This window comes from Megascapheus bottae, chromosome 12 (assembly GCF_031878675.1).
Source record: "Megascapheus bottae isolate mThoBot1 chromosome 12, mThoBot2.hap1, whole genome shotgun sequence".
In the NCBI taxonomy this organism is placed as follows: Eukaryota; Metazoa; Chordata; class Mammalia; order Rodentia; family Geomyidae; genus Megascapheus; species Megascapheus bottae.
Window position 1 is genome coordinate 27,053,839 of NC_143520.1, and position 13,885 is coordinate 27,067,723.

The 13,885-nt window shown below is 37.8% G+C and overlaps 1 protein-coding gene across 4 annotated transcripts in view; it reads left to right on the top strand.

Moving 5' to 3' along the window:
* The window catches only part of Neb (nebulin), a 207,758-nt gene that overhangs the window by 60,807 nt on the left and 133,066 nt on the right, over window positions 1-13,885 (top strand). For all 4 annotated transcript variants that reach the window (XM_090343110.1, XM_090343109.1, XM_090343111.1 and 1 more), the window contains exons 36-46: window positions 67-273; window positions 2,308-2,412; window positions 4,222-4,329; window positions 5,863-6,174; window positions 6,602-6,808; window positions 7,269-7,373; window positions 7,516-7,623; window positions 8,185-8,496; window positions 9,341-9,547; window positions 10,974-11,078; window positions 12,186-12,293. In XM_090343110.1, the coding sequence (XP_090199236.1) occupies window positions 67-273; window positions 2,308-2,412; window positions 4,222-4,329; window positions 5,863-6,174; window positions 6,602-6,808; window positions 7,269-7,373; window positions 7,516-7,623; window positions 8,185-8,496; window positions 9,341-9,547; window positions 10,974-11,078; window positions 12,186-12,293 (1,884 nt within the window). The remainder of the gene's footprint in view (window positions 1-66; window positions 274-2,307; window positions 2,413-4,221; window positions 4,330-5,862; window positions 6,175-6,601; window positions 6,809-7,268; window positions 7,374-7,515; window positions 7,624-8,184; window positions 8,497-9,340; window positions 9,548-10,973; window positions 11,079-12,185; window positions 12,294-13,885) is intronic.

The following is a 13,885-nucleotide window of genomic DNA, read 5'->3' on the forward strand; positions in this document are numbered from 1 at the left end:
CAGAAACATCCTTGAATCAGATGTAGGTAGGGTACTTTCTCATAACAGTGTATTACTCTGTTGCAGAATGTATATAAAGATGAGTACAACAGCTTCTTCAAGGGCATTGGATGGATCCCTATTGGCTCTCTGGAGGTTGAGAAAGTCAAGAAAGCAGGTGATGCATTAAATGAAAGAAAGTATCGACAGCACCCAGACACCATCAAGTTCACAAGTGTCCCTGATTCCATGGGCATGGTTTTGGCTCAGCAGAACACAAAGCAGCTAAGTGATGTAAGTGATTTTCCTTCAAAAGGATTTTTCTATGAATACCCCCACTCCATCACCCTTCATTATTCAATATGTGATATGCATCCATGTTACCAAATAAACTGCTTTCAAAGGTAGTAAAGATAGGTTTTACTTTTGAAGCAACTTGGAATTTGAACACAGGGGAAACAGGTAGGGGGAAAATAACTTTTCCAAATTTACTTTTTTTTGGAGCATTGCCTTTTATTCAGTGAATTTTTTATACATTTGGAAGTCTAATCAGGTACTTTGTTTTCTAAATGCACAGAATCTGTGTAATTCATAATTAGATACACCCCACCCACCATCCACATACACATGTACATGAAATGGCATTATTGTAATCATGTACAACTCTGATTGTAAACCAAGCTATTTTATTGTTCTGGGTGACAATATTTCTGCCCCAGTGTACAGGTGAAAGGGCTTAATGTCTTAATGCCTTTACATAACAGCTCAGTGTTCTGAGAGGCGATCTTAGAACAAGGCCTCTAGCGAGAAGATAAACAGCTTATTTGCAAGCATTCTGAGTCTCATTTCTGAGCCCAGGACCCTTGTTCTTTCAGTCAGAGGGTGATTACAATATCAACACCTCATATTCTTTAGTAACTTAAGAGTTCTTTTAAAGTGGTTTCATGGAAAGAGATAGGTGAGCAAAAAAGCAAAGAAAGAAAGGGACATTTTGTTTTCTTGCTTTCTTTTAGTTTCAAATTTTGGGGGGGATGGGGTTGGGGGAATGTGGTAAACACTTTCCTTGAATTGGATCCAAGGGTTATCTGTGGATTTTATTTCTCAGTCCCTGCTCTCACATTACTGTAGAGAAGTCATTCTATTTTCATGGTCATAATGCTGTAGAGACTTTTGATTTCTTTTGTACTGAGGAAGGCATCACTTCTTCTTGTGTTTTCCTTTTCCCAGCTAGGAAAACTGTATACTCACTGTATTAAGCCTGCCCCATCTCAGTAAATACCAATCATTGCTAGACAGATGTTGATACTCAAGCCACTTTAACACCTCCCTATATGATCCTGTCCATCTAGCACACCAGTCAGTATCCCAAATATCTCATCCTGCTTGCTGAAGTGCCAGTGCCTAGTACCTGCGGCTTTACCTCTCATGTGGACTGCTGCAATGAACTGTGTCTGTACCACACCCTGCCTGTGGTCTCGAGCAATAAGATTATATCTTTTTGGGGGGGCCAGTCCTGGAGCTCAAACTCGGGGCCTGTCCTTGGAAACTTTCTGCTCAAGGCTAGCGCTCTGCCATTTGAGCCACAGCACCATTTCTGACTTTTTCTGTGTATGTGGTACTGAAGAATCAAATGCAGGGCTTTGTGCTTACTAGGCAAGCACTCTACCACTAGGCTATGCTCCCAGCCCCAGATTATATCTTACAGTATAAACCACATTCTTCTGTACAGTCTCTTAGGAACTTCTGCTTAGACTGACATCTCTACTCTTTTAACTTGAAAGCAAAGACCTTTCTTCCTCCCTCTGGGTAACTGTCCACATTCCAGCCGCTGGTCTCAGGCTATTCTTAGCATCTTGAGGTGGCCAGGCCATTTTTAGCCACTAGGCCCTGAAAGTGTGCTTGTTCCCCAAACTGTCCCCTTTCTCTTAAGTCTGAGCATAATGCTGCTTCTACAGAGACCTTTATGATCATCTTTGATTTTTCTTCTTTGTTTATGTACAACACATCATAAAACATAGCTATATTTCACTATATTTCATAGTTCCTGTGTGTACCTGTTTCCTCTGCTAGACTGGAAGGTTCAAGAGGACAAATCAATCTTTTTCAGCACTTTAAACACAGCCTGCCACTCAGCCTGGCTCACACAATCCAATGATTATTGGTGGCTTGGAGATGAATTTGTCTACCTAGAGCCCCCTCCTGTGACAGTGTAGGCATTAATTCACCTTGTATGGGAAACACAAGCGATAGCCTTCCTTTTTAAAGGAGTGAGTGAAGTTCACACTAAGTCAGCTAGTGGTGTTTTCATGCTTTCTCCTTGTTTTGCAGTTGAACTACAAAGTTGAGGGAGAAAAACTGAAGCATAAATACACTATAGACCCTGAACTGCCTCAGTTTATTCAAGCTAAGGTCAACGCCCTCAACATGAGTGATGTGAGTATTTGGTTTGGTGTCTAATATAGCTTATGCTTCGTCTTCACTGTCCTGGGTATCTCCTGCATTAAGTAATTCAAGGAGAGGAAACCCGAACCTACAGGTGAGACTCCTACCATGGAACCTTCAACTAGAGACACTATAAAATTATACTTAGGATTAACCTTAATAATCCATTAGTGGGTAGTAAAATCAGCCTAGAAAATAGTGTCTCACAACACAAGACTGATAAAATGAGATTGGAAAACACAGACCTACACAGTCTGTATAACTTTTGTTTTAACTATTACTACTCCCAAGAATCTGAATTTCTTTGAAACAGTTTTTTAAAACAATGTAATTAGTTATCCTGGGTAGTCGAGGCACGTAACTGGAGATGATCATTAAATCCATTCTATGAAACCGGCCATGGTGGTACATATTTGTGCTCTGAGCTGTTCAGGAGGCTGAGGTTGGAGGATTGTGGGATCAAACTGAGAATGAAGAACATAGGTTGTCTCAGAAATAAATAAATGAAATTTATTCAAATATGTTGTTTCTTTTTTAAACTGTTGGTAAATTTTTTTAACATGGAAGTTGGTTTTTTCATATATTTTTATTGTAATTAATAGAAGGGTTACATAATATTCACCATATAGAAGGTGCATTACTTCACATACATTGATACCCTTTCTCATGTCATGGTCCCCATCCCCCCCCCATCGCTCATATTGTTTTCCCCCCTTCCTTATCCAATTTCAAATAACCAATCAAGAATATATACAATATGTTAGATAACAAGATGAAATACTGTAACAATATGAGATAACCAAGGGACAGCAAAAGTGATGAGAGATAACAGTACACTAAGGATAATAATCATTATATGGCTTTACACTTGGATAAATGGTTTCCTTTAAATGGCTATATTTTTTCCTAGCATTTTTAGGTCTATGTTGTCTCAAATACACTTTTTTTGATAATCATAGATATGCTTTCACCCAGTTAAAAATTTTCCCTAATTTTATATGTAATGAGCATTAAAATCCTAGTGAAATGAAGTGAATACTGTATCTGCATATTTCATTTTTGTTGCCATAGCTTCTATAAATTTAAAATCTTTATTTTTCCAAAAGTATTATAGGAAAGTTAGGGCATTATGAAAAAAAGAAAATCTTTTGTTACTCCACATTGCTTTGTTAGACAAATATATAACTTTTAAAATCAGTTGAGGTGATACTGTAATAATGGACTTTTGGGGATGGAGTAGGATTATTTTTCTTTCTGTCCTGTTTTTTATTTTTGTTTGGTTGGGTATTTGGAGACGGAGTCTCCCAAGATAACACAGGGTATCTATGAATTCATATATTCCTGTCTCAGCTCTTTGTTTTCTGAGATGATAAATATCTGACATCACATCCTGCTCTTGTATTGAGTTTCACTATTTTTTTTTCCTGATCCTGGGGGTTGAACTCTGGGCCTGGGCACTGTCTCTGGGCTCCTTTTGCTCAAGTCTGGTATTCTACCACTTGAGCCACAGCACCATTTCTGGCTTTATGTAAGAGTAATTAGAGGTAAGGATCTCATGGACTTTCCTGCCTGGGCTGGATATGAATCATGATCCTCAGATCTCATCCTCCTGAGTATCTAGCATTACAAACATGAGCCACCAGCACTGGGCTCTAATAGTTTTATTAAAGAATCTAATAGATACATAAAAGATGAACTACAGCCTTGCTATGAATTCTTCTCAAAGGAACACTTTGGCATCCTGTCTCATTCCTCTTTTAACAATGTCAAATAGTAAAATGATTTTCCCTTTATTTAAAGGCTCATTATAAAGCAGACTGGAAGAAGACGCTTGCTAAGGGCTACGACCTGAGGCCAGATGCCATTCCCATTGTTGCAGCAAAGAGTTCAAGGAATATTGCCAGTGATGTGAGTCTTAATTTGAAAGGAACAGACTGTTTTACAAGTCTGTATATTGTTTTTTTAATATATTTTTATTGTAATTAATAGAAGGGTTACATGATATTTGCCAGATAGATGGTGCATTAATTCCCATACATTGATAGCCTTTCACATGTCTGTATATTGTATATGAGACCATGAAGTATAAGGAAGCAAACAAGAGAATATATTAAAACATTTCCTAATTTCTTAAACACCATTGTTATTTTTATATAGCTTCACTTAATTTTTGTGGCACTGAGGAATAAATCCAGTGCATTACTAAGCCACAGCCCTGACTACTTACAATTTCTTTTAAAACGTAGTAACTTTGACCTCTAGAATTGGTGGGAAAAGAAAAACACTCAGGAAATGGTTTCAAAAAGAGTTTTCTTGAATTTAGATTTTCCTACTGGAAAAAATCATTTGTTGTCAGTCATGGAACTTGAACTCAAGGCCTAAGTCCTGTCCCTGAGCTCTTCTGCTCAAGGCTACCACTCTACCACTTAGAGCCACAACTCCACTTACAGTTTTCTTGTGGTTAATTGGATATAAGAATCTCATGGATTTTCTTACCTGGCCTGACTTTGAACAATGGTCCTCATATCTCAGGCTTCTGAGTAGAATTACAGGAATGAGCCACCAGTGCCCCGTTTCAAAAATATCTACTAGGCTGGGAGTGTGGCCTAATAGAGTGCTTACCTAACATACATGAAATCCTGGGTTCCATTCCTCAGTACCACATACACAGAAAAAGCTGAAAGTGGTACTGTGGCTCAAGTAGTAGAGCACTGGTCTTGAGAAAACCCAAGGACAGTGCCCAAGCCCTGAGTTCAAGCCCCAGGATGGACAAAAAAAAATCCTGATATACTAAAACATTCCAAAATTTAAAATACAGGTATTTATTCTGTTTAATATATTCTCCAATTTCTACAGAGGCCAGGAAATATTATAGATTAAATAACAAAATACTACATTTTTACAAGTTACCTTATATTTTTGAAGTGTTATAAGTGCCTTCTGAAAGTGCAAGCTCACTAATTTTTTAAATGGTTTTTGTTGGTCATAGGACTTGAATTCTGGGCCCAGATACTGTCCCTGAGCTCTTCAGCTCAAGGTTACCACCCTACCCCTTGACCCATAGTACCACTTACAAGCTCACTAACTTTAAGTTCAGTGCTTTAATTTGTATTAGAGTCTTGCTGAAATGTATGACTAGGAAACTACTTTATCAGGTAATTCAGAATAATAATGGAAACAAGGTAAAAAATACACAGCCTTAAGGAAACTGAGTATATTCAAAGATTCTACTTACAAACTGTTGATACAATAAACAAACTATTCCATTCTTAACCCAAAACAGGTTTCAAGATTAGAAACATGATGCTAGTTGTTTTAAAATGATAAACAAAAAGCTTCATTGTTACTGAGATGCAAGCTGATTTTGGCTTTTTCTTAGTTTGTTGTATAAATTCAATTCATATCAAACATCTCCTCCCTCCGATCATCTCTTTGAACCAGTGCAAATACAAGGAGGCCTATGAGAAAGCCAAGGGGAAGCAAATTGGATTTCTCAGTCTTCAAGATGATCCTAAACTTGTTCACTACATGAATGTGGCCAAAATACAGTCAGATCGTGAGTACAAGAAAGGGTATGAAGCTAGCAAGACCAGGTACCACACACCTTTGGATATGTTCAGTGTGACTGCTGCTAAGAAATCTCAAGAGGTTGCTACCAACGCCAACTACAGACAAGCCTATCACAACTATACCCTCCTGCCTGATGCCTTGAATGTGGAGCACAACAGGAACGCCATGCAAATTCAGAGTGATGTACGTACTGTTCGGCAGCTGACAGCACATTTCCTTTATCATTTCCATGGGTTGGGAAGGGCAATTCCAGAGCCACTTATTCCACCTTAATCCTGGTTTAACTTTCTAATAGCGAACTCCTACAGACCTTGATTTTTTTTTTTTTTGCTAGTCCTGGGGCTTGAACTCAGGGCCTGGTCATTGTCCTTGAACTTTCTCAAGGCTAGAGCACTATTTTTTTAAAAATAATTGCTACATTCAAACTTTTCTGTTCAATACTTCCATGAATATAATCACTTTTATAAGTGATTTTTTTCTTTGAAAAGAAAAAGTAGGCATTCTCTCCTTCCCCTTCCCTTTTTTCCCTTTTTGTTAATGAGGAAATGATATAGCCAAGGAAACTCTTGACTCATGCTGAAATGAAAATCTTCCCATTTTTCTTATAAAGAATCTTTACAAATCTGACTTCACCCATTGGATGAAGGGGATTGGCTGGGTCCCAATTGACTCCTTGGAGGTGGAAAAGGCAAAGAAAGCAGGGGAGATTCTCAGTGAGAAGAAGTATCGCCAGCACCCTGAGAAGCTTAAGTTCACATACTCCATGGACACAATGGAACAGGCCCTTAACAAAAGCAACAAGCTCACTATGGACAAGGTAGGAGCCCACCGGCCTCACCAGCCAGGGACCCCTGAACAGTGCTCATGCTGTAGGCCCTGGAAACTTCTTCAGCAGCTTTATTTTATATGGTGATTGTTATAGTGATATTTGTAGGCAGAGATTTGCTAAAGCTCCCTTGTTTGGAGAGTTCACTCTCTTGTTAGCCATCAGGCTACATCTTGCTATCATATTCAAATCCCAGGACCGTAAAACTCCAAATTAGTTTAAGATACAGAACAAGATGGTATTTGTTGCTTCAGGTAAAAAGAGCTTCTATACTTGATGATTGATTGCTTTTCTTATTGGGTATCTGGTTTCCCCAGCCCGTCTTCTAATTCATCCATTTCCCACTTGAATTGAACCTCTTCCCCCATGGAGATGTGAATCTCTTCCCCTTGCTAGCATTGCCAGAAACATATTCTGCTGTAAAATCATGTGCTTTACCTCCCTTCTGTAGAGGCTGTACACTGAAAAGTGGAACAAAGACAAGACCACCATTCACGTCATGCCTGATACTCCAGATATTTTACTCTCAAAAGTAAACCAAATCACCATGAGTGATGTAAGTGATGAACAACACAAAAAGGGTGTTTTTTTGGGTGGTGGCCATGGGGAGAAGAAAGCTGACTATTTTGGAACCCCAAAGAATGGAGATCCATTCTAATCCAATAACAAGGTGCTATTATTTCCCTGTTTTATTTTAGAAACTGTACAAAGCCGGCTGGGAAGAAGAAAAGAAGAAAGGCTATGATTTGAGGCCTGATGCTCTGTCCATCAAGGCTGCAAAGGCCTCTCGGGACATTGCCAGTGACGTAAGTCCTTCCCCTGGCTGTCTTTAGGCAGAGTAAATGAGGCACCATGTGTGCATTCAGGAGCTGTGCTTTGCTCTATTAGTGGTAGCACCATCCTCGATCACAAATAGGACCCCATCCTTTACCTAGTCCAAGCACCCTTTAACCATTTGTTTATTCTTTAGTGTAAAAAGCAACCAACTCCTGTTTCTTTTTTTTTTTTTTAATAAAATGCTTTTAAACAATTCAAATCATGGGCCGGGAGTTTGGCCTAGTGGTAGAGTGCCTGCCTAGCATGCACAAAGACCCGGGTTCAATTCCTTGGTACCACATACATAGAAAAAAAAAGCTGGAAGTGGTGCTGAGGCTCAAGGGGTAGAGCTCTGGCTTAGTGCTTAGGCCCTACGCTCAAGCCCAGGACTGGCAAAAACAAACAAACAATTCAAATCATTTGCAGATCATTTTCAGCTTCAGGCCTGATTTTAACGTTTGAATCCCTTTGCCCACCACAAAGCAAGGACTGAGATTTTTGTTCTCCCCCCTTTGCCATTCTCATTGTTGTGCTTCCTTTTCTGTCCGCAGTACAAATACAAGAAAGCCTATGAACAAGCCAAAGGGAAACATATTGGTTTCCGGAGCCTAGAAGATGACCCCAAGTTGGTGCACTTTATGCAAGTAGCAAAGATGCAATCAGACCGGGAATATAAAAAAGGCTATGAGAAATCCAAGACCTCCTTCCACACCCCAGTGGATATGTTCAGTGTGGTGGCAGCCAAGAAATCTCAGGAAGTAGCCACCAATGCCAACTACAGGAACATAATCCATACCTACAACATGCTACCTGATGCCATGGGCTTTGAATTGGCCAAAAATATGATGCAGATTCAAAGCGACGTATGTAAAAGCCACAACACTTCATTTCTTTTAACAAGAGATTTAATCTAGAGAGTAGTATTACTTTCTGCTCTTTTTGCTATAAAATTGTTGGGTTTGGGATCCAACAATGACAGAAAATCAGACAGTTTCAGAAGGAATATACAGAAGGAACTGTTTATCAAAGGGGATCAAATACATGAAAGCCTCCTGATAGAGGAATCAAAGGGAAAGCATGACATCAGATGATTTGATAGTTCTAGCCCCTCATCCACTTTAATTCCCCCATCTCTATGTTTACAGTTAACCTATCTTTCTGATGAAATACTGGGCAGCTTCTGATGGCTGGGGCAGCTTGTAGAATGGATAGAGGAAGGCAGAAAGAGTTGAGTCCAGAGCCAAAAGTTCAGGTGAAGAGCCATTGGTAACTGGAGAAAGTGAATTTAACTTGAAATCTAAAAGGAGATCATCTTAAAGCCTAGGTCTCTCTTTGGAAATGCCAAAGAGGTACATCAGTGCCTAAATATGGTAATTATAGGAAGAAATGTCAGATCTTAGGCAGGGAAAGGCAACAAAATTTGCGCCAATTACCAATGTAGCTTCTTATGTGACTTAGAGAAATGGGAATAGTAGTCAGTGATTAGAGACTTAGATAGCAAAAGGGAAAAATGAGACTTCTAAAAGTCATTTGTTGATAGATACCAGTGGCTCATACCTGTAACCCTAGCTACTCAAGAGGCTGAAATCTGAAGATTATTGGTTGAAAAACAGAAGTGGAAGTTATGGAATATGACACACTCATGGTTCTTGGTTCTTGGAAAGTTTTGACTTCTCTTCATCACTGCATTTTTCCCCTCATCTCCAGAATCAGTACAAAGCTGATTATGCTGACTTCATGAAGGGTATTGGATGGCTCCCTCTTGGCTCCCTAGAAGCTGAGAAAAACAAGAAAGCCATGGAAATTATTAGTGAAAAGAAGTACCGCCAGCACCCAGACACTTTGAAATATTCTACATTGATGGACTCAATGAACATGGTTTTGGCCCAGAATAATGCAAAAATCATGAATGAAGTAAGTCTTTGAATAATATGGTGTTACAGATCAGACAAAATGCAGGTATTTGATCTACAGGCTTTCTAACACAGTTGCAAGGGTTCACACTTGAGGTTTTCTTTTCCTTGAAAAAGGATAAAGAATAGTTTTAAAATAATGAATAGAAATTATACCCATTAGAGGCTCTCATTGTTAAGTTACTGGTAAAAGAAATAAATAGAAGCCCTTTATTTAATACCTATCTTGAAATATCTTTGGCTATGTTGAGGTTGAGCAGAAGCTGGCACAGATATGACAGTGGGTCCGTACTTTCTGCTCTTTTATTCAATAAGCTTGTCAACATCTGATTGAGGAGAAAAATCATTTAATTTTAATTAAGCCTAGCTAAAGTGAAGAATTTTACTTCTACCATGAAATATGTTAAAATTAGGTATTAATAATATCAGCAAGAGAGTTTACAAAATTTACATAAATTGTCAATGTAAGAATGTAAACTTTAGATAGTCATGATCCTATAAAAATCTTAACATACAAAGATACACATAATATAATAATGTTTCATGTTAGAGTTCTGAAAGAAGATGCTGAGATAGGATTTGGCCATGGGCTTTTTTATGAATAGTACTCATGCAAAAGGAAGACTAGGAGAAAAGCTGAACTATGATGCATGATTAAGAAAGCCTTGGCCAATGCCATGTAAAGCTCTCATGTATCACCTGTTAGACTGTACTGTATTGAGCTGGATTGGGCAGGCATGTAGATACCCACCATGATGAACCATAGATGTGGCCATCTGGCATAGACATGCTCTTTTTTGAGGCAGCACACCCCAAGCAATATGATGAGATTCTGTCTGCCAACAGCTAGGACAACAGATCCTTTCTGAGCTAAATATATGGGTAGCACATTGTATGAGCCACCAGCAAGATCATGGCATTGTTGCTTGAGATAGGAAAAGACTGGAAACCATAATTAAATATCCATCAGTGGAAATCTGACTAAATTGGATTATACCTCAGCAAAATACTATGCAGATCTTTTAAAGAGTGAATTAAATTGTTTTCCAAATAAATATCTAACCTATATTTCAGTGAAAAAAGCAAGGTGGGAACATTAAATATTATATGGCTTTATTTACATTTTAAAGGGACAGCTGCACTATAGTATATTTAGAAGACTTTAAGAGGAGACATCACCTCCAAACTTAAGGAGAAGAACATTTTCTGTCTTATACCTTCCCCACTATATTGTTGAAGAACATTTTTTCCACTAAAAATATTTCAAAATAGCTAGGATTACAGATGTGAGCTACTAGCATATGACTAAAAGTAATCTATGTATAATTATAAGTAATATTTTATTATATGTAGAGAGAAATTGATAATATATGTACAAAATGAGCTCTTCTTAAGATTTAAAACATTTCTTTATATTTTTCCCCTAGCACCTCTATAAACAAGCATGGGAAGCTGACAAGACCAAAGTTCACATCATGCCCGATATTCCCCAGATTATTCTAGCCAAGGCAAATGCAATTAACATGAGTGATGTAAGTAGAATTCCCTCTTTTGAACCAGTAAGAAAAAATGAACTCATTATGCCTCTCTGTTTTGAAATATATTAATGGAAGTCCACAGATGAGATATTTTCCCATTCTAATTTTGTTCTGCCAACATTGGGACTAGGTGGGAGAAGCAATTAGAAATTTGGGGGTTGAAAGGATTTTGTTCTGGGCAAGCATTCATCAAATCAAGAGACTTAAAAGTTAATAATAATATTAGATCCAAACAGTACAAGAGCAAGGACTCAATATTTGCATACCCAATGTTATGGACATGGTATTGGAAATATTAACACAACTACATAGACATAAAATCTATGACTCTATAGACATAATGTTTTATTTCATAAATTAATATGTATCTATGATATACAAACCCTTAGCCTAATTTTGATTATGTTCTAAAAACTAAGTGCCAGTGGTTGTATATAGAGATTCCCTTCTTGAACGCTTGTTTGTTAAACATGTCATTTGAAATATGATGTAAAAATCAATGTTAATAAATTCTTTAATAAAAAAGTTAATAATAAGGCTTGGGGCAAGAGGATGAGCAGGAAGTGCGAGTCCCAGGAGTGCATTCTTAGGGATCCCCACCAGCAAGCTTTTGGGTGGTCTTAAGGGTGACCCTGCCACAAGGAATGTGAAACACTTGTTAGAAAAAAATGTTGATGTTTTATTTCATTTCCTTTCTCAGCCTAATCATAGTTGCTAGAAAATTCTCTTCTAGGAGTTTTTCTAATCTATAAATTTCATAAGGATTTAGAATTACTGACTTCGTTGTAGAATCCACATAACTTTATAACTATGAGTTGATTGTAAAGCAGTGTCTTTTTATGAAGATAGCTATTTTGTAGTCTTTTAAATATAAAATAAAATTCTCTTCAATGTATATTTATAAAAGGAGAATAATACTGTTTATATTTCTGAAAATACATTTTAAGCATTCGATTGTTCTTCAAGGACACTCAACCATTGAACCACCAATGAAACCTTCTACCTCAAGAAGAATACCTCAGAGCTAACTTACTATTCTAAAATAATTCAGACTCCCCTATCTAAAAGACAATTATTGATTGTTTTTGTCTCTCTTTACAGAAAATCTACAAACTTTCTTTGGAAGAGTCTAAAAAGAAAGGATATGATCTCAGAACAGATGCAATTCCTATTAAAGCTGCAAAGGCTTCCCGAGATATTGCAAGTGATGTAAGTATAAAGGAAGATGGTCACGTGGCTGGGGTTTTCAATCAACTAAAAATAATAAGGGAAGCATTCACTGAATAAAATAGGAAAAACGTGTGTCTGCTAACAACAGACTCATTGTGGTCTATGAATTCCTCTTAGCTCAGATCATGTGTTTTCACAGGCATTTCTGAAATACAAAGCACAAACCACAATACAACCTTCATGGATATCAGCTCTCACCTCAAGAGCTGATTTCAATAAATCCACTTGGAATTCTCTCACCAAATCATGGCTTGATAGAAATCCTCAGCCTTTCACCAACTTCTCCTGGGGAAAGGCTGGTGGTGGTCATGCCATATCCCTCTTAGGATGTGACTTACAACAGTGTGATTTGTGGAGTGTTGTGCTGGGGGTGCTGAACATTGGGCTGATGATCTGATTTTCAGATAAAGACTTGCAGATTAGATGTTAAGCCCTTGATATCTTGATATCATCTGTGAAGAAGAATTTTCACCATAGAAACTGGCAAACTAATCATTATAGTTCCCTCTACCATCAGGAAGCTGATGAATTAACACGACACTATCATAACACATTTCATTTTATAAAATGCATTTCATTTTATGAAATACATTTCAGTCCTCAATAAATCTATTCCCAGGGACTACTTTGTGACTTGGAAATGGGAAGTGAAGAATATTTTAAAGTATTCTTTGTCTCCTTCCAAAGTTTCACTTTGTCTCTCTTCTTGAACTTCTGATCATCTTTCTGACCTAAACCGCATAATCTGCTCTTATTGTCCTGAGAGTCATGGATTCTTCTCCCTCCATTACACTCAAACTATTCTACTTTTGTGAGTTCTACTCAATAACTCCCAGGCTCCATTTCATGAGGAGTCAGGCAGAATAAGACTCTCCCTGTATATCACTCCCCCCCCCCCATAAAAATTAGGATGATGGGCCAGGAGTGTGACTTAGTGGTAGAGTGCTCGCATGCATGAAAACCTGTGATTGATTCCACATATATAGAAAAAGCTGGAAGTGATGCTGTGGTTCAAGTGGTAGAGTGCTAGCCTTGAGAAAGTCCAAGGACAGTGTCCAGGCCCTGAGTTCAGGCCCCAGGACTGGCAAAAAAAATTAGGATGGTAAGCAAGACAAATCCTTCCCCATTATATAAATTTAAAGAGTCTTGAAAGGAGTGTCACAAATATAAATCTACTCTATATTTATACTGTACATTTCATAAATGAACTTGCTCTCATTTGGAAATAACTGCTGGGTAATTTATCAAACTGCTTAGACTACCCTGCTTTTTTGTCTTGCAGTATTCTTGTAGCACCAAATCACGTATATGTTAGTGTAGTACAGTGTACAGGACACAAATTACCTCAGCAAGTCATTCACCTCACTAGTTTCAGCATATAATTATAGATAAAATGGGGACTGTAATGAGAACTTTGCTATCTACCTCCCAGGGTATAGTTGTGAGAATTACAGTATATAGAAATTGATTTGTAATTTGAGAGTGCAATATGAGTATGAATTTTATCACATAGAATATCAATACAAGAATGATAACCAGCTAAGAGACTTGTTCTTCATACATCTCCATAT